We start from the raw sequence: 20,669 nt of genomic DNA on the forward strand, positions 1-20,669 counted from the left end.
AAAACTTTAGAGAAAAAAATCCCAACTTCATTTAAAAAATTACCACAATTACAAAAATAATAGCAAATGTAGTAATTTTGATTTTTCATTTTGTTTTGTTTTTTAAGTTACTTAAAACGTAATACAAAAAAATATTTATTGTAATTATTAAAAAAATAAAGATCTGCTGACGTTGTCCTTCCTTTTTTCGTTTTTCTATTAGATTTTTAATTGGTAAGAACACATTTCAACGCAATTTTGTAAACCTGTGAAAAACTACAATGGTACAGCAAATAAGGAAATGCACTTGCACCAAAGTAAGAATGTTCCGTTGCATTTTTTTTTTTATAAAATATCTATAACATGATTCGTATTGAAGATGGTAATGTATGTAAATGTTCTTCTTGCTGCTGATTGCTGCTGTTCAGTTTATTTTTAAGTTGATTTAAGTTATATATTTACAATTCATCCTTTTGGTGCTCATCGGGTTTCTCCTCCACCTCTTCTTCTGATTCACCGCTCTAAAATTTTATAGAATTTTTAATATTAGTTTTTACACTTTTATATTATTAAAAAAATAACATCTTCACAATATTTACCTGTGCAACATCACCACCAGCTTCCAGGAACTTCACGAATTCATCCAAAGTCCTGTCCAAATTGTAGTCGATAACTTTGTTATCACCTTTACGGTACAGTTTGATGGTGGGGAATGAAGATATTTTTGTGTGTTCCAACTCATTGGCAGTAGCATCGATTTTGGCAACAACAATGTTTTCATTGTCCTTGAATTTCTCACCAAGTTGGTCATAGATAGGAGCCAATTGTTTGCAATGACCACACCATGGCGCATAGAATTCAACAAGCACATCTTTGCTCTTATCCAAAGCAACATCATCGAAGTTGCTTGCGACCAGCACTTTAACGGGGTTTTTATCCCAATCCTCAGGCACTTCCTGTGACAGTAAATGTTGCTTCAATTTGCCGTCCATAAATTTCTGCAAGAATTCTTTGATGGTACTGGCAGACAGGTCATTGCTTTCAGGTTTGTATTTCGCCATGTCTTCTTCCAAACGGATCAAACGAATAGTTGGTACTTCCTCCTTGGACATACCGAAGAATTCAAAGATACGTTGGTGCTCTTCTTCATCGGAAGAAATAGTGACGAACAAAATGTCTTCGCGGTAATCTTTGGCAATATCCTTCAATGGATCAACATGCTTTTCGATATGTCCAGCTTCCTTTGAGACGAAGAAGAGGAGATGCGATTTGATTGATCCACCAAAGATCTTGGAAGCTGATTCGTGGTTGAATTCAACAATCAAGGGCAAGGATTGTACTTGTACGAATTTCTTAATATTCTCAACAGTGTGTTCGCCCTCGTATATGGCTTTCTTTTCATCGAATGGCTTGAAGAGTACAACTGCACCATCCTTAGCTTCATAATGGGAAATAAGTTCATCCTCAGTGATAAGACCAAAAACGAAAGTGTCGAGAGCATTTGCAACAGAGATGAAAGCCTTAGCTTCATCAGATTCCTGGCTCTTGAAGAAGCCAACAACTGCGATCTAGTTGATAGAAATCATAAATTTAGTCAAAAATTTTGCATTTATTATCAAGTGATTTAAAATTGTGCGTTCATTATCAGCAAACTTACCTCATTGTCCTTCAAGAATTTTTCGGCTTCTTCCACCGTCTTCAACTCCTTGGCTGGTGGACCAGTCTTCTTGTTGACCCATGAAATGATATCAGCTGATTGACGGCCACCGCTGTATTCGACGGGGACACCATTGCGGAAGAACTTCAGTGTAGGATAACCACGTACTTGGAATTTTTCGGCCAAATTACCTTCTACAGTAGCATCGACCTTACCCAATTTGATGGGCGACTCCTTTTCGGCTAAGGCCTGTGCGGCTTTAGCATATTCGGGAGCAAGTGCTTTGCAGTGGCCGCACCATGGAGCGTCTAAACAAGAAATTACAAAATCAATATACAAGTGTCCATGTAGAAGATTATACAAAATTTGGAGGTTATATCTTTTATTTTTATTTTTACTAAATGATAGAGATTACTTTATCAAAATTAAAAAAAAAACTATTTGCTGCATTTTACTTTGTTAGGTTATTATTTGGCTTATTTATAATTTCTATCAAAATAACTGGAATAAATTAAAACGTCGGCCAAATAATTATTTCAAAGCACCGACAAGAAAGCATTTTTTATGTACTTGTATATATGTACATAGGTGCAGTACCTACATAAGTATATCTATGCAAATGTGTGCATGAGCTTGAATTAAGGACACCATAAGGAGACAAGTTGATGCTGATTATAGCATTATTTAATTATTTACAGCGTGGGTAGATATGTCATTTAAATACAAATTTCTTACGTCAACAACATGATCACAGATGACTAAGTAGTACTTATTATTATTATACATGTAGGAATAGAGAGGTGACGTGGTACTACATACATTTAAAATTTAAATAAATAATTATATGTATATATTTTGTATATGGAATTGCCAATAACTTTTTTCTTCTTTAAGAAATTTGTGAAAAGAAAAGTTTGTTTGGAGCTAAAACATAAACTGTAGCTTGGCTTAACATGTAACAGCTTTTATAGGTCAATGAACTTGAAGGTATCTTATGCGTGCGTTGAGCTTTTGGTAATGCTACAAAAAACAGTAAAGAGTTGCTTAGACATATACCGGTCAAAGAAAATTGAGTACGCATAAATAATTGAAAAAAAAAAAACAAATTTTAAAGCTTCCAGTTTAGCGGTAAAATGTTAAAGTCTGTGTAAAGATGGTGAAATCATTCAAGCTTTATTCGCGATTTTAAGACATCTAGTCAAACAAAATAACAACAAACATTATGATGCTAAAAGCCGGCTATTGCGGTTTGCAATAAACCATAAAGAAGTAGATAAATAGAAAATTAATTAACCTAATTTTTCCGATGTAACTATCTAATAGAATGCATACTTCATCATTCAACTTCAATACTACACATTCATAGAAATTATTTAAATTAAAATCTGCGAGACGGTTGACCTGTTGTCAACGAAATTAAATCATATTTCAATATATGTAAATACATACATATGTATGTATGTATGTATATATTTCACAAGTATTTTCTCAAGCTTATTATTGAAGGCACGTTCGAAACTGTGGTGTCAAAAATTTCCATAGCAGATTCATTTTTTTAACATAAAAATTATGCATTTTAACAAAATTCCTCTCCTTTCCATCAGTTCACAAATTTCATTAAATATGATTGTCATTGCCACGTTGGACTTTTATAAATGCTTATAGCAAGAGAGTGCAGAAAAAAGAAATTGGGATTTATACGTGTATAAAAAGAGATGATATTGCGATAATGACACCTAGCAAAGCGATTGTAACTGTATTAATACTAAAACGTGTAGGAGATAAGCGCAAGCTGAATTAAGATTAGTACTAAAAAAAAAACAATAGAATCAATAACTGCCATGAAGATGAAATGAACATATGGTTCAGCATCCAATGTAATTAACAACAATACACGTCATCTTCAGTGTTTGCTGTTCATCTCTGCGACAACCTGTTTTCGTCAACTGAGAATATTTGTGAAATACAATGCATTTCAATCATAATCTAGGTGTTAAGTTCCTATTGGTTGTTAATAACCCAAGACGTATTTTGATGAAGAGCAATAGTTTAAGCGTTGTCGGAAATACATTTTTTAGCTTATATACATATGTATATCTATATGTTATCATAATAAATATCCAGAAAAATATACCATAAACATACATGGAATGTTGTAAAACTATCACCCCAATGATGGTGTATGCAGATGTATAAATATAATACTTTTGACCTGTTAAATTTATTTAACACCGGTCATCCTACAGTAATGAAAAATAAGAAATATAAACAAGGCGGTTTTTAAATGACACGTCACTAGAATTTTTCATATTAAGGTATTATACTTTTCCCCACCACATATGACATTGGTGTTAAAGAGCAAGCAACATGACAACGGATACAAAATCTGCGGTAAGCCGGTAGAAAGCGTGAAAGAGAAGACGCGACGAAGATTTAAATATGCTTCGTCAACAGTGCAACTCACAGAACTGTAGAGATATGAAGGACGATAAAGAATACAAATTTGAGTGCATAGAGCATAGAAGAATAAAACAATAAGAAAAGGAATCCATGAAGTATTAAACTGTTCCCGTCACAAAATGGCCAATGGGAAAAAGTATACTTTTCCATAAATCTCTTTGCACTTCCTGATATAGCTATATATATGTACATATGTAGCAAGAGACATGGCGGTTATAATTATGCACACATCTCTAAATGTAACTTTTATAAATTTATTACTTCTTTAATATTTGTAATCGAGTTGGTTTATAATAACATTTAATCGAATTCAATTGAAATTAGTACTTACAGAATTCCACCAATACAAATTCATTATTTTTTATGACTTCATCGAAATTGTCTGTAGTGAGCACAAGTACTCCATCTTCTAATTTCACTTCCTCAGCGGCGTAGGCACCCGATGCAATGACTGCTACCAGTAGCAGCGAAGAAATTACGAACTTCATGTTTTATTATCTGTTTCTGATATCTCTGCTCTACTTGGTTAACTCAAGATATTTCCCGTTCCCGTCGAACAAAATCAACTTCTTAAGAAACTAAACAACTTCTCTCGACAGCTAAATGTAAAATGAAATGAACGACAAAATTTTCACTAAAAGCAAATGTTGATGACGATTATGCCGACGGGAAGAAAAATGGAGACTTCGACTTGCAGTGTTCCCGATATGTATATCTTTAGTGTTGCCAATAATACGGAATTTAGTTGTAGTTATTTTTAATATACTGTGAGTATTGCACTATTTATATACACTTTAAGACGCAAACATAATTTTTAAATCCGCGCAAGATTCATTGTTCCGTGCAGTTTATTCATATATTATATTTTATGAATGTAAAACAATGAAATCTTATTTATTTAAATAATATTGAATACCACACTGCGTCTTTTGAGTTTGTACACGTCTCCTCTTTTGGTTGGTCAGCATTACAGTGTTGATAAATGCTTTACATATTATTGTTGTAAGCAAGCCCTGAAATTGTTAGCAGCTGCGTAATTTGCATTTAAAAAATCTACAATGAGGATATGGAAACGCGGAAGCGGATGTTGTTTGCAAATATAAAATTAAGTAAAATCATCTGGAGTAATGATTTATACGTGTAAAAGTGCATACTCGTCCATGTAAGCGTATATGTATGTATATTATTGTTTTAGCAATTGTTTCAATCTTTTCTTTGGCAAAAGTTCATAACCTATAATTGTATCCGGCCATTGCACCGAATTGACACAATTGAAATTGTTTCTTATTTGCACAGTTGTTTTTAGATTTTGTTGTTCGTATTCATTATACAACTTTTTATTATATGTAATATATCAGGTGGGAAATAATTAAATACAAATAATTAGTCCAAAAAATGTATGAATAGCATATGTATGGGTAGCTGAATTCTTTTAGACAAATGCACATTTGTATATACATATGTATGTACATATGTAATACTTGCTGGTGCGATGTTTAAGTGTACAACTTAAATGTTTTCGAAGTTATGCGTTTAGAGATTCTATGATGAAGTTTTTTGTTTGCATATGCATATTTGTTTTGTATATATTCTTTACTCATATATTTGTGATTTTAAAATTTATTTATGTATGCTCTGAACTGGGCATATTAAGTTTGCCACAAAGTATGTACCACTTAGAAGGAATCGTCGTAATGAGGCGAACTAGTCCCCCCGTTTTGAGATATCGATCTGAAATTTTGCAAACGTCCCTTTCTCGCCGAGAAGTTGGTCGTTTATTGAAACCGCTGATATCGCACCACTGTAACATATAATTGTCATACGAACTGATCGATCTAGTACGGAAAACTCTTTTATTTGACGAGATATTTTCTCGAAATTTAGCACGAGTTATTGCCCAAGGCAGCGGTACATTATCCAAAGAATTCGTTCAGATCGGCCTAGTATAGCATATATGTATGTACATATGTACATAGCTGAAAAGTAAAGATCTTTTTACATTCTTGTATACTATAACAAATACACCTGTATTGGGTATTATAGCTTTGATGCAGTCGAAGTGACCACATTTTTTTTTTGTGTGATGATATCAATTATCTTACATCTCTGATGAATTGTCAGTAACATAAAGTATTTCTGCCGACTAGATTTTAAAATGCGGCTGTGTTATTTTTGTAGAAGATTTTAAGAGCAATTCAACATAATACTCATAAATTAAGGATATAATATGTTGAGAATATAAAGAAAGAATTAAAATGCAAACATAGCTAAAAATTGTTTATTGGTGTACTTGTGTAGTAATACAAACCTGTCTTAGTAGGCCAATTTCAGAAAAAGAAATATTTTGTTTTTGTTATTTCGGTATTTTATTGTTGAATTTATAATTAAAACTTTCGGTTATTGACCCTTCATAGAAGTCATTCATTAATAACTCATTTCTAAAACATTTTCACTCTCATGCATTCTTAAATATCATAAATTATGTAATTATATAGTATATAATATACTTATTAGCCTATATTTACGCATGCATGTATGCGCAATCAAATGCATACATACTCGTATATACGAGTATTTACTTGCTCTTTTTTAACATAATTTAATCTCAAACAAACTTTTTCAAGTTGAATTCTTATGGTCACTATATTATATGCTAGAAATTACACATACATATACTCATATGAGTGTTATTTACTGTGCGCTCGTCTTTTTTTACTTTTAAGAACTGAATAGTACAATTAAGTATCCAGCTAAGTATGGCTTATTATAGTATGCTTGTATAATATTGTGTATCAATAGTGTGTATTTATTATACATACATATATGTATGTATGTATGTTTATTGGATATATCAATGTTTATTAGGGTTAGGTTTTACTGTATTATTTGTTTTACTCGTAAATATCATATCACAGAACCAAATGACAGGTCTTTTTTTAAATTATAGAAAATTTTCAATCGCAGTATTCATATGACGTTTTCCAACGTCTTACTTAAAGCTATGCTTACAAACCTAATTAATCTCTAAATAGAAATTCTATTTAATTTCTTGTTTTGAATATTTCATGATTTTTATAAATTTGGCAAATATCAATTGCATGAAGATAGAGATTTCCACCAAGATATCTCCTTTGAGCATTATTTTGTATATATGTATATATACATACATATGTACATACATATCTACACAAAGATTGCAATTGATAAAAATATTTTCGTAGGATATTATTCAATTCATAATTTTTTGTATCTCTGATAATTGAATTAAATTTAGCTTTGAGCTTATAATATGCACAGAAGTACATAATTCCTTCCAGAAACTCATCACTTTACTAAAATTTTTAATAAAATTTTTATTTTGAATAGATTGATATATGTATGTGAACTTATGCATTATTTATGCTACGTGATCATTCGTATATATATATTTATGTATATTATTATAGATTATTGTGTAGACGTTTAGTTTGAATAAAAAAGTGTATATAAAAATATTATATTGAGCATACATAAAATATGTAATTTTAGAGAGTTTGTAGTTAGAGAGAGAGAGATGACGTGAGCAGCTTAACCGGCTTGGAAATATAATATGTATGTTTGAGATGTTTAGATATCATGTTATGTCTTTGAAAAAGAGGTATGACACGCATTAATAACTGTAATTTAATAACAATCACGATATTTTGAATGTTTAAAACTCATCAATACCTTTCATAACATACAGGGTTTGTGCGGAAAGTAATACGACTGAGTCGATTTAAAAAAAAATTATTAAACCAATCGTTACAATTCTTTAAAACCTTTCAAAATAAGCTCCTTCTGCGACGATGCAGAGCTCCCAGCGCGATATAAAAGCATTGAAGACGTCACGGAAGACATTCTCTAGAAAATCCTTGAGACCCGAGATGCATACTGCTTAGATACCCTCTGACATCTCAAAATGCTTGCCTTTCATCGGTCTTTTCAGGCAAGGAAACAAAAAAACATCTGGTAGGGCGGCTGCAGCAGCTTTGAGATGCGGCCTTGGTTAGGTAGCTGTTCACAAGAAAGGCGGTGTGAGCCGGGGCGTTTTCTTGTTGGACCCGATTGGTCCTTCATTTGAGTCTCTTGAGGACTTCCCCGAAAACTTGGCGTTGACGGTTTGTCCAGGAGGAAAAATTCATGGTGGACAATGAGCATCGTTTTCATTTTGGATTTACTCATTCTTACGGTCTTCATCAGTGGTGCCACCGCACCACTTCTTGCTAAAGTAACATCTGGGTAAGCCTGCTTGATCAAATCAAACGTCTCTGTCGCAGATTTACCGAGTTTCACACAGAATTTGATCGCGTACCTCTGCTCTAACGAACGCTGCATTTTCGGCTTGCACCACTCACAGAAACACGTCGCGCTAAAATGACTCTCCAGGTGCTCGGCGACATCTGATCAGCCGCTTGTTCGTTAGGTAAGAACGCCTTCTATCGAATCCAGTCGGTGCGCGAACGCTCCGAAGTACAGTCGCGGCGGAAGAAAATCAGTCCTATTACTTTCCGGACAAACCCTGTGTAATCCATTTATCAAATCGTGTTCGTCCATCTGCTAATCAGAAGTAAGACATGGTATTGTGAATTATTTACGATTTTTATATGAGAAAATGAGGATGCGTATTTCAACTATGCAACAGTAATGCTGATTATGTTTTTTTGGCCGTAAACACGTGTACCTCTCTACTACATTCCCATATTATATTACTATGCATTGTATAGATTTAGATAAGTATTTTATCATAGGACGGCGGCGGTGATTCGTCATCTATTGGTGCGTCTTTGCCCTTTCCATTGCTCTCTGTCTCAGGAAAGTATATTGCTATATGATATGGTGGTGGTGCGGCGCTTGCCGAATCCTCAATCAATTGTAACTGGCCACACAAAGGTGCGCCATGTATATCATCCGAACCAACTAATTCACTACTACCATCAGCATTCACAATATCACGTCTGCCGTATGGTGGACGCGTATAATGTATAGCGCTTTCGGCATCAGCATGCTGTTGCGCGCCCAACACTGCATTGCGTCCGCTTGGCAATAGTCCTTTTGGTACGCGACACAGTGAAACGGTGCAGGCGGCCAAGAAGAAAGTTGCAGAGAAAGCACAAAATATCAATACTTCCAAACCGGTACCCTGATGATCGAAATAAAATTTTGCGCCCGCCACAAAGACGGAAGCCAGCACTAGCGACGCACACATGCCACATTTAAGGTGTGAAGGTAGCAGCTGAGCGTCTCCACCGTTCGCGTCTACCGTCATATTGCTGGTGCGCATATTTAAAGCCGCCGAACTGTACCGATGCGCTGTGTTAGCTACCGCATAGCTCGCTGTATTCGTGGTATTAGTGGAAATGGGCGCGGAACCGCCCATTATAGACTCATTCGACTGAGCGCACGCTGCCGCAGAGTGACTGAAAAATAAATTGAGGCGTTGTGAAGTGATAAATTTATTATTTTTCAAATTGCAGTGAGTACCTGTAACCATGTTGCTGCCGATATGCCACTGGGTCCATGTGCTGCGAATGAGCAGGACCAACTATTGTTCTTGCGCCGCTGTTATTGCCATTACGATATGCATGTGTCGGGGGATTTGTGTTAGCGTGTGTTGGCCCATTACAATTCCTGCCCGAATATTGATAGTGTCGCACGGACATATTGCCGAACTGAGGATGATGATAGCTGCGCATATCATAGCATTGATTGAGATGTTGCTGATACAGCGGTGTATGCGGTGTGTCTGCAGTGCTTGGTAGTAGCGCGCCCGCGCGTTGATTGAAATCTTGCGTTGCCGGTGTAATGCCACGCGCATCGCTGCCTGTGGCCGTGGACGTAGAAGTGCTGGCGTTGTTGTTGTTCATTAAATTGTTGTTGCCAGACGCATTATGAGTCTGCACTGGAGCGCTGCCATGCTGATGCGTCTGCTGGTAGGTGTACTGGTGGGGATTGTTATTAAGCGTCGCCGATGTGGTCGATTGCATTGCGGCGCCTGAGGCTGTTGCATTGGCGGTGCTAATATTACCTGTATAATTGCTATTATTGCTGCTGTGCGTATTTGATTGTTGACAATTGTTGCCGCTGTTGAAATTATTATTGTTATTGGCATACTGTTGTTGCTGCTGCAGTTGATGATGGTGTTGCAATTGCGGCTGCTGATATTGATGGCTACGACTGCCGCTGCTGCTGGCGGCAGTGCTGTGATGACAGTCTGGCAGTACGTTGCTTCTACTGCTCGCTTTATTGCCACTGCCGCCGCTTATTCGACGCGGTGGATGGCCAAAACTGAGACCCACACCGGATCCGCCGGCACCGGAGAGTGAGGCTGCAACTCGCGATCTCCCGAAACCACATTGCTGTGAGCGTTTATCTATCCAGAAGTGCATTTCCGTCGGATAACTGAAAGAATTATGCTTTTAGTGCAAACGATGTTAAATGCATGCATACTAAGCATGAATCGCGTGAAAATCAGTTCAGTTTGTATGACAGCTATACTATAGTGATCTGATCTGAACAATTTCTTCGGAGATTTCATCACTGCCTTAGGCAATAATTATTGCCAATTTTTGCGAAGATATCTCATCAATTAAAAAAAGTTGTCCATATAAGGACTTGATTTTGACCGAACAGTTTATATGGAAGCTAAAACCTATGGTTGTTTGATATCGCCGAAGCCGACGGAGCACTTTGTTAAGCTGCCACAACAACGCGCGAATGAAACTCATTTAAAAGTTTATTTTTTTTATTAATATAAATATTCCAATTTTATTATCGGAACTAATTTAATTAGTTCACGACTTCCTTTAAATGATATGTTTCTATTCACTTTGTTAGCAATCCGGCAGCATTCAAACGCTTTCTTAGATAACAGAGTACTTTTCAATACAAGAAACAATGGAAGATCTACACTCATGAATGCGAACAAAGGACCTGCGTCTATTAACTACAAAAGTTTTGTAGCTGTCAAACGCTTTGTCTGCGTCTATTGGCATCTAAGCGCCGACGACCGTACACAAAGCAAAAGTTCGCCAGTAAGTAGATAGGAAGTCATTAAGTGGTGACTTAACCGACTACGCAATGTCAACCGTTCGTGGATACCTCTGAAAGGGTCGTCGCACGGCTAAAACCAAAATGAATAAACAAGTTGCCATTCTCTTAGATGAAAGTCAACAATCGCGCACTTTTCCCAACTCTGCAACAACAACAGCAACAGCCAAATGTCAACCGCAACACAAGAACACAAGGTCAATGAGCAGCAGCAAGGAGTGCTTGGCTTAAATGATTAGGTGTTCGCCACTGTCGATTGTTTGGGCATTGTCAGTAGGTGCTGCGCATTATTGGTTGTTTGTGAGCTTCAGCGTCAGACTATGCGTAAACATTTATGTATGTACTGTGTGGTAAACCACACGCATTGTCTTACACATAAACTCCATCGCATACACGTATTTTTAGCTAGACTTTCCATCATCGGCATGGCGTACAAAGGAAGCGTTTGTCTAGTTTGAAACAACAAAGAAAGCGCGCGTACATAGCAGCGTAGAGGTGGCCAACCTCATGTTCAATGAACCATTTGACTTAAATGAAAAAAGAAAAAATACGTGCTACTGCTGTTTTTAGTGGATGCCGTGGCCGAAGCTACACAAATTTATGACCGTGGGAACGACTTCAATGGCTTTAAGGACCAAGCTTACAATATTCGCCGTAAAGTGGATAGTACAGTGGTAACAAAACTGCCAAACATTGGTTGATTATGAATTATCTTGGAAAATTACGAGTGGGAGGCGCTATTTAGGCTTTAGTATATGCGATTGTGTTGGGATTTTTATTGTGCCTTAGTTTAGACAGCTGGTGCTTTGACTCTAATGGTGAAATTATACAATAACAAACAATTAAGCGGATTAAAAATTCAAAATCGCAAATATTTATTTTATGTATGAGTGCTAACAGCTGGAGAAAACTCAAGCATGACCTTTTAATACTTGTTTAGCAAGTAGATTTGCATATTTGCTAGGAGAGTTTTGTTTTAAATTAAAATATTTTAAAAGAATACGAATTTGAAAGTTACATTTTCAAGTAAAAAACAAAGAATAAAATTAAAAACCGGTGAAGAAAGTTGTGTAGGCATAGTTCGTTATATATTAGAATATTTTTTTTTTGTTATGTGATCCCGTAGAATGACCTAGGAACGACCTTTTTCTATCAAAATATTAATTAAGTTATTTTTCATATACAAAAAAAAAATGCAATTACGTGGGAGGACTCCATCTTTGAGGAACACTTTTGTAGGAACACAATGCAATGCTCGAGAACGGCTGTTTCTGGGAGAGTTCGATACAAAACGGTTCAATAAATCGCTCTTCCCAGATTTTATATGGATCACTGCAGTCTGCGGTCTCATCTGCACAATTTATGGTAGTGTTCCTCAGATTTGTGTCGCTTGTGCTACCAATATGCAGGGACACCAGACCACATGCCATTGCATTGCCCCGCGATTGCAAGAAGAAAGAGTCTTACTATCGGGCACTTAAATTCTTGAATAAGCCTTTTGATTTGACTGGGTTAAACGAAGTTTACCGGCAGTGCATTTCTCGAATTTCAATCTATCTATCTAATTTGCCTTAAAACTTAAATTCAAAGTAAATATTTATTGCATATTTATTGGCGAAACTTTAAACACTACACAGCGCTTTTATTGTGGAATATAATTGTCTGCGTATTTAAATGTTTCTTACACTAAACTGAAGTAAATATCTTTATAGATAGTTGATTTAGTTACAAATTAATGCATTTTTTTTCTTATTTATGTTTTTGGCTTATAGGAAAAACGGCATGAATCATCTGAAAACCCGTTTTCGCACTTCACCTAACTTCAAAATTCTTTTTTGTTACTTTGACTGTGAATCATACCGCTATATCGCCACCCTAGGACAAATATAACTGCGGCACATTGAGGAATCGCTTACAAACACAAGTGAATGTATCAAATAACTTTCGCCGCTAGCATAAAACAACAAAAAATGAAGTGTAAAGTGTGAGTAAGTGCTTGGAGCCACGCGAGCCACAAATACAGAGCATTGTAAAAGCTTTGACTGCAAAACACGCATACGCACATATGTATTTGGGTATGTACATATGTATATATGAATGTATTTAAGAATGTTGCTTGTGCATAAGAATCTATATACAATTATATATGACTGTCTCAAAGCGTACAAAAGCAAATACATATAAACGTCTATAAAAATTCGTTCGGTAGACAATCGTGCACACATAGAGACCTACATGTAATATACAAGTATTCAAGCTGCATGCATGTATGTATGTATGCATTACTTTATATTTTTATGTGTGAATATAAGCGCCAACAAAGCATGCAGTAATTCATGCATCCAACAAATCTTGCGACAAAAGCTGCAGCAAGTGAGTAGCAGTTTAATTGTACAAAGCCACAGACATCGTTGTCTGCCAAGCTGACATATGCGATTGTAGATGCAAAGTAAAAAAAAATAACAACAACAATTGCCATTGAATTATCAGTCAGCACAGCAACCAGACGCTGTGGGATCCTGGTGCGCTATGAGTGTTAGCACATGAATGTGTGTGTGTGTATGCTTGCATGTGTGTGTATGCTAAGAGTCAAAGCAATTAGTATTTTGATGTTTGGGTACTTGGTAGCGTCAACTGCTGTTGAGCGGTAGTCCTGCTGAGCGTTTTTGCGTGTGGTGGGCGTATGTGTGGGTGGGCGGCGTTTAAGTGTTGCAATGTACTCTCGCACATGTGATTTTCGCTTAAAGGAAAGAAATAAAAATAATAAGAAAAAAAATTGTTTATTTCCATGCACATGTTGTGTCCATGTACATGTGTGGGTAGTAAAAAGCTGTTGACAACATTCGTCACCATTTTATGCTGTTTTTGTACTTTTTACACTTGTTTCATGTATTTTTACGCTACATTGTTCATTTTTATGCTAAGGCGCAAAATTTCGCGTAATTAGTTGCGGTATAAATAAAATAGATGAAAGCTTTAGGATTAAAGTTTAGCTTAATATGTCAAAATATCATTTAATACTATAGTTTTTTATGATAATCTGCTGCAAAGTGCTTGGAAATTTGTAAAGTATATAATACCTTATTTAGTAATGTAGGTGTAAATGCTTGAATACTGAATAGTACTTAATTTTTTGTCATATTTTCAAAGATTAGCTTTTCATCAATATGTCCTTAAGTCAATTTATCAACATTTTAATTATAAAACTTCCGGAGATATACATAAATGTACATATGTATGTATGTATGTACGTAGATATTTTTCTGAGGTGCCGTCACGTTTTGTGACAAATCGGATGTACTGGTTGATGACGGTGTAATTTTACTCGATTAAACATAAATAATTTTTAATAAGTAGGATTAATAGGTCTAAAAAAGTATTTCATTTTGTTCTTTAAAATCTTAAAAGTACATAAACATATAAATACACATGCACATTAGGGTGAACTAAAAAAAATCGAATATAGAATTTGTGGATTAAAATGAACGTGAGCACTCAAATTTTTTCGTTTAATAACACACCAAAATTTTTTTTTATTAAAAATATTGTATTTTATTTTAATTTAGGGTTTTAAATATTAACATTCTCATTTATTTATTTATTTTTTTTTTTAATTTTTCACAGCTTTTAAATACGTATGCGAATTTTTGAGTTAAAAAAATAGCTTTTAGGTAGATTTTGTCTAATTATAATTATAAAAAAATTACTTAAGATTTTATTTGAAAATTGAGATTTTTTCGACATTAGAGATCAGTATAAGGTAAAAAATAAATATGTGAAATCAAAAGAACCAAATTTCGTGAAAGAAAAATTGTTTGTCACGATATGTACATATGGCAAAATGTGTAAATGACTTGTCTTGCCACGTGTACGCGTATCGCGACATCCGCTGCGAAACTGCAACATCTCAGTAATAGGAAAATGTAATTAATTTGCGACTGCATGCCAAAGCAAAAGAGAAAGCACCAAAACGCTACTTTGCCCACGCATTTTGCTGCACTTGTCTTCGCTATACTGTTACATTGCAAATTTTGTGGATGCTTGCATGTCACATACAACAAGCTGTAACAAAAGCAGGTAACGCACCTTATTAACATATGTAAATATATACATATGTAAATCTTTTACATACTTGTGTACAACTCACATAACATTAATTCTTGTTTGAGATAATTTTTCAGTTGCAAACTGTCACATTTAGATTGCTGTGCTGTGCTTGCACTTTTGTATGTTTGTAATTGCATGTACTTGTTTAGTGGGAGTGATTGCGGTGCAAAAGTCAATAATTAAAATGCATTCAAGTGCACAGCACAAAGGTAGAGCATAAAAATCTCTGTATAAGTTTTATGCATAGTTTTTGTTGTGCTTGTGTTGCAGTTAGAATTGCTGTGGTAAACACAAGCAAAGGTAACCAGTTGATAACCTAGGTGAGTGAGTGGTTGCCGTCGTGCGGTTGCTCGGCTATGTGGTACTTCAAGTGGTTTTATAGGTCGTGCATGTGGCTCAAGTGCAAGTGCTCGGCACAGAGTTATCAACGACCTGAACCGCACAATGCCGTGCAATTACAACGCCAACAACAATATACGTATGTATAACAGGTGTATACGCCAGGCAACTTTTTACCATAACTTTGTGTGGGTATGTAAGCAAAAGTGCAAGTATATTCAAAAATGCATATACACACTAGGGTGATTAAAATTTTTTTATTCTTCGATTGGTACTCGGAAAAATATGTTCCTAGACACCTCTAAGATAGCCTCTCCAAATATGAGTTTTTAATTGTAACGGGAAGGTCCTCCTACATACAGTCTCTTATGATTTTTCGATTAAGTTAAGCGTTTACGAGATATTCATCGTCAAACATCAATGCATATTAGGGTGGATAAAAAAAAAAATTTTTTTTCGTTTGGTACTCTGAAAAATAGGTTCCTAGACACCTCTAAGAAAGCCTCTCCAAAAACCTATGAGTTTCATCATTCATAATGATTTTTTTCATTGAGTTATAAAATTAATAAGGAATAAAAAATTTTCCCAAAAATAATGAAACTTTAACTGTTAATATCTTTTAAACGGTTGGGTTTACGAAAAAATCATAAGACCCCTTTTTTGGGCATTTAATTTCCTACAAAATCTAAGGAACAAGGTATTTTTTCAAGTAGTTGGAAGCGAGATATAAATTTTTATATCTGATAATAAGAAAAAAATAGAAAACTGTATGTAGAAGGACCTTCTCGTTACAATTAAAAACTCAGATTTGGAGAAGATTTCTTAGAAGTGTTTAGGAACCTATTTTTTCGAGTACCAATGGAAAAAAAATTTTTTGAATCACCCTAATATATAAATATACATATGTATATACATAATTCCGTGTATTCGTTTAGTGCATTAAGGTTACCTCATTGTAGTTGTAATTAAAGCATGGCGGTTTAATGTTGTCGGCGCAGGAAGCGCGCATCATGCTTGCCACTATTCTATTACAACAGTCAACTTTGTTGCCAATGCCAATGCGTATAGTCACTGACAATGTTAATGATTATTAAGACAACACTTGAATTGAAATCATGTTAAAGTTGATTCAGCATTAAATGCTTAGCTTTAATAATGACGTTTACATTTTGCCGTCTTTATGCCATATTTTGAAAAGTGGTCGAAAATTAGGAACAATTAACGTGGTGAAACAAAAATTATAATATTATTGCTAAAAATAAGAGAAATGAAGATGGCAAAACAATAGTTTATAATAACCTTTTTAGAATTAATTTATTTATTAGTATAAATTTAAATAAAAAAAAAATAAGTTCAAGTTTGATTAGAAATACGAAAAGACTTTTTCGACTAGCCAATATTAGTGCTGTAATTAAAAGCTAAGCAATTGTTTTGAAATATTGTATATACATATGTATATTGTTTGTAAACAATATCACTATACAGTGATATATGTAGCTGTGAAGTTTTCTAAGCAAACTAGTAACTTCCCCTCGATGAACATTAATTCCCATCACTCATACGCCCTGTATTTCGCTGGTTTTACTATGTACAATGTAACATTGTTGAGCATTAAGTTGTTTTATCATGTAAAATTTTATGACAATTTTTTGCATGTATTCCAACTACAACAAAAATAGTTGATAACCTCAGAAATCCCTGTTGAACTAATCGTGATTATTAGTGGTACGATCGAAACAATAAGTTCGGATATTGTAGAGTTGAGTTGGACAATAATGTGAGCCCAATTTGGTGAGAATCTGTAATGAAATAAAGAATTTTTCCATACAAGGACTTGATTTTTATCGGTCAGTTTGTATGACAGCTATATGCTGTAGTTGTCTGATCTATACAATATATTCGGAGATTGTAGCGTTGCCTTGAAGAATAATACATGCCAAATTTCCTGAAGATATCTTGTCAAATAAACAATTTTTCATACAAAAACCTGATTTTGATCGGTTTGTTTGTATGAAAGCTCTATGTTATACATAGTGGTTCGATATCGATGATTCCAAATAATCAGCAGTTACTTGGGGAGAAATGAACATGTGCGAAATTTCATAAAGAATTCTCAAAACCTGAGGGACTAGTTCGCCCTATATAGACAGACGGAGAGATGATCCATCGCACATAGCTAAATCGTCTTAGCGCGTTACGCTGAGGATTTGTAGGGTCTTCCTTTTGAGTTTTACAAACTTTCTGGCAGACTTAAGGAACCCTGTTCAGGTTATAAAACCCATATTTTTGACTAAAAGGAATACCTTCGTGGCAGATTTAAGATACCTCGTTCAGGTTATTATAACACATAAGTATAGACTAAAACAAATACCCAAACTAAATATCTAGTTTCTTCACCTATCCTATCTTATGTTTACTAATAAATAAAATAAAACCCTAATTAAAATATATGTTATGTACTTTTTTGCAGCTACGCATGTCCTTATAGTGGCAAATATTTTGTTTTCTTTCAAATACTTACTTTGTTATCAATTGCACTCACGACTTCTACTTTCGCCTGCAGCACGCTTTCAATTAGTCAGTTGTTTCGTCTTTTACTTTGCTTTGTTTTGGCAACTTTTACCTTTCGTCTGACTCTGCCGTCTTCTGTGTAGTATGTCTGGTGGACGCAAATACACGAAAATTGTACACAAATAAAAATCTGTTTATATGCTTTGTTTGCTTCTTTTTTAACACTATTTTGAACACATAGGGTGCTGCTGCCTGTCACCTTTTCTAACTTGAATGCATGTGTGCGTGCGTGTGTATGTGGATTGTCCCGACGAGTCCTTGAAAATTTCCCTCGGCTTTTACCTACTTGCACTCAATTCTTACCAACTTCGCAATACATTTTCACACATTTCTAATTGTGAAATGCAGCATTTTTTGCTATTCGATTGTCACGTTTTCGCTTTTTGCTTAAGTAATAATATTTCGGAATAACTTCATTTGAATATTTAACCTTATATGGCAGTCTAGAAATGATTTCTTTTCATACTTTTTTTTCTTGTATATTTATGTATTTGGTTAGCTATTTTTTACGCGAGTCAATTTTATACATTGGCGGAGTCTCACTCGATTTCTTGGCTCGCACTACTGTCAGTCGTCTGTCTGCGAAAGGACTAAATCATATGAAAAGTGTTCGGTCACATTACGGTTGTGGTGCTCTTCTGCAATGGCGGTCTCTCTGCTATTGTTAGTAGCTTTAAAGCTCTGCATGCGATTTTGACATCTCGCCACTTGTCTGTTGCATTGTTGTGTTTGAATTGATGCTGCTTTGGCTGCGATGCTGTATTACTTGCTTTTATTTGTATGCTTTGATTATTATTCAAACATATGCGTATGCGCAGGTGCATATTTTTGAAATGGAGCTTTTCTTGCCAACTGTTAGAGTTCAAATAAAATGAATTTATTTCAAAATATCACTGAGAAATTTTAAAATATATGTACTACATAAAGGAAAAAAATATAAAAATTTAGCAAATAATGCCAACAGAGTTAACTGGGGAAGCCGTTGATAATTAGACATAAGTTAATAATTGAATTGAATTTAAGTATTAATATAATATTGGAAATATTAATCAAGTTAAATGTATCAAAAATTTTTTTATTAACGCTTAGAGGCATACCTAATGTAAAATTTTGAAAAAAATATTGGGTAGTCGAAAAAGTTTTTTCGTATTTCTAATTTAACTTCAACTTATTTTTTATATTTATATTAATAAATAAATATGTAAACAAATATGTATCATTTTGGTCGACCACTTTTTGCCATTCTTCCTCCAGAGACATTATTCTATCAGTGCAAAACTTTCATCACTGTAAATTGGAATTTCGAAAATTCCAGAACGGAAGCAAGCGAACCATTGTTGTGCTACACGAACTGATAAACTTCACAAATTTATTGGTGGCATTCTTCCTTTTTTTTACAAAAATTTCAAAATATAGCGAATTTCTTCATTTTTGAACAGCTGTAACTTTTTCCCAACTTCCCCGAATTCAATTTTTTTTTGTTAAATTAAATTTAAAATCCCACCTTTCCAACACTACAAAAACGAAAAGACTTTTTTGACTCGCCAATAAATTTTTTTTTACTTAATTCGATAATCTATACCCTTAAAAACACTTTAATCATATTTTAAATCGATGTCTCTAATAGGTTTTGAGCTACAGTCTTTTAAAAAGTAAACGCTCAAAGTAATTAGCTCCATCAGTTAACTGTTAAACGCTTTTTTCTCGAAACTGCATTTCTCGAATTCGCTGCAGAGACCATTCGAACACAAATAATTCGGGCTTAGGCCCTTTTAAGATCAATAACTTGGGAAGAATTGGATGAATTGCATGAAACTTTGAGTAATCTAGTTAATCTAGTTACCTTGCCTATACGAGCATATTTCTGGGTCAGAGCGAAGCCTTTTCAAATCCATGTAGTAATTTAGGAAACTCAAATTTAGTTAATTTTAATTAATTAATTTAGTTAATTTTCTATTGGACAAAAATTCAATACAATATAGTGTTATTGTCTCAATATTTTTACCATTTCGCATTTCCACCGGAACTAGCAACATAAAATTCCGAGTATGTAGTCAATTATCAATTTCTACTCATAGTAAGCGTATTTAATGTAATTCTGTCAAAATTCCAATTGCTATCTTCGTCGGCAGTTGAAAGTAAAAGCGATATTTATAAGTAATTGACATAATTATTGAGTGCTCATTCATTAAAAGTCTGGAAAGTAAAAAAAAAAACTGAAAGTGTTATTTGTTTTTTGCATTAGGAATTCAATAACATTGAACTTGTGTGCAGAAGTGAGTGAAGTGGCGCGAACCACTCGAATTGAATTATCAGTTGTTAACATTAAAATGATTACTTGTAATTTATGTACGAATACGAGTGTTATTAGATACTAATGTCGAAGAAGCGTGTTTTTTGGCGTTATCACGAGGAAAATTTTGATTTACTGAAAAGAATTACAATAAGTAAAGATATATGTAAGTATTTTCTTTGAAGGTTTTTTTTT

General features: G+C 34.4%; 2 protein-coding genes across 2 annotated transcripts; both read right to left on the bottom strand.

Annotated features, from left to right (window-relative positions):
- Positions 1-26: 26 nt before the first annotated feature.
- LOC105229475 (protein disulfide-isomerase) lies at positions 27-5,065 on the bottom strand. Its single transcript, XM_011209792.4, has 4 exons — positions 4,428-5,065; positions 1,637-1,944; positions 579-1,547; positions 27-500 (listed from the first exon to the last, which is right to left on the bottom strand). Exons 1-4 carry the CDS (start codon positions 4,582-4,584, stop codon positions 438-440), a joined length of 1,497 nt encoding a protein of 498 aa, XP_011208094.1. The 5' UTR covers positions 4,585-5,065; the 3' UTR covers positions 27-437.
- Positions 5,066-6,453: 1,388 nt separating this feature from the next.
- LOC105229471 (uncharacterized protein DDB_G0283357) lies at positions 6,454-18,921 on the bottom strand. Its single transcript, XM_011209788.4, has 3 exons — positions 18,132-18,921; positions 9,599-10,516; positions 6,454-9,534 (listed from the first exon to the last, which is right to left on the bottom strand). Exons 2-3 carry the CDS (start codon positions 10,501-10,503, stop codon positions 8,844-8,846), a joined length of 1,596 nt encoding a protein of 531 aa, XP_011208090.2. The 5' UTR covers positions 10,504-10,516; positions 18,132-18,921; the 3' UTR covers positions 6,454-8,843.
- Between the last annotated feature and the right edge of the window lie 1,748 nt (positions 18,922-20,669).

The sequence above is a fragment of the Bactrocera dorsalis genome, chromosome 5 (genome assembly GCF_023373825.1).
Source record: "Bactrocera dorsalis isolate Fly_Bdor chromosome 5, ASM2337382v1, whole genome shotgun sequence".
Classification (NCBI taxonomy): Eukaryota; Metazoa; Arthropoda; class Insecta; order Diptera; family Tephritidae; genus Bactrocera; species Bactrocera dorsalis.

Coding starts and splice junctions, on each gene's coding strand:
- LOC105229475 (XM_011209792.4), bottom strand. CDS start 4,584: ATGAAGTTCGTAATTTCTTCGCTGCTACTGGTAGCAGTCATTGCATCG. Junction 1,945..4,427: donor ATTTGTATTGGTGGAATTCT/GTAAGTACTAAT, acceptor TTTCTTGTTTAG/ACGCTCCATGGTGCGGCCAC. Junction 501..578: donor CTGGTGGTGATGTTGCACAG/GTAAATATTGTG, acceptor ATAAAATTTTAG/AGCGGTGAATCAGAAGAAGA.
- LOC105229471 (XM_011209788.4), bottom strand. CDS start 10,503: ATGCACTTCTGGATAGATAAACGCTCACAGCAATGTGGTTTCGGGAGA. Junction 9,535..9,598: donor CGGCAGCAACATGGTTACAG/GTACTCACTGCA, acceptor TTTATTTTTCAG/TCACTCTGCGGCAGCGTGCG.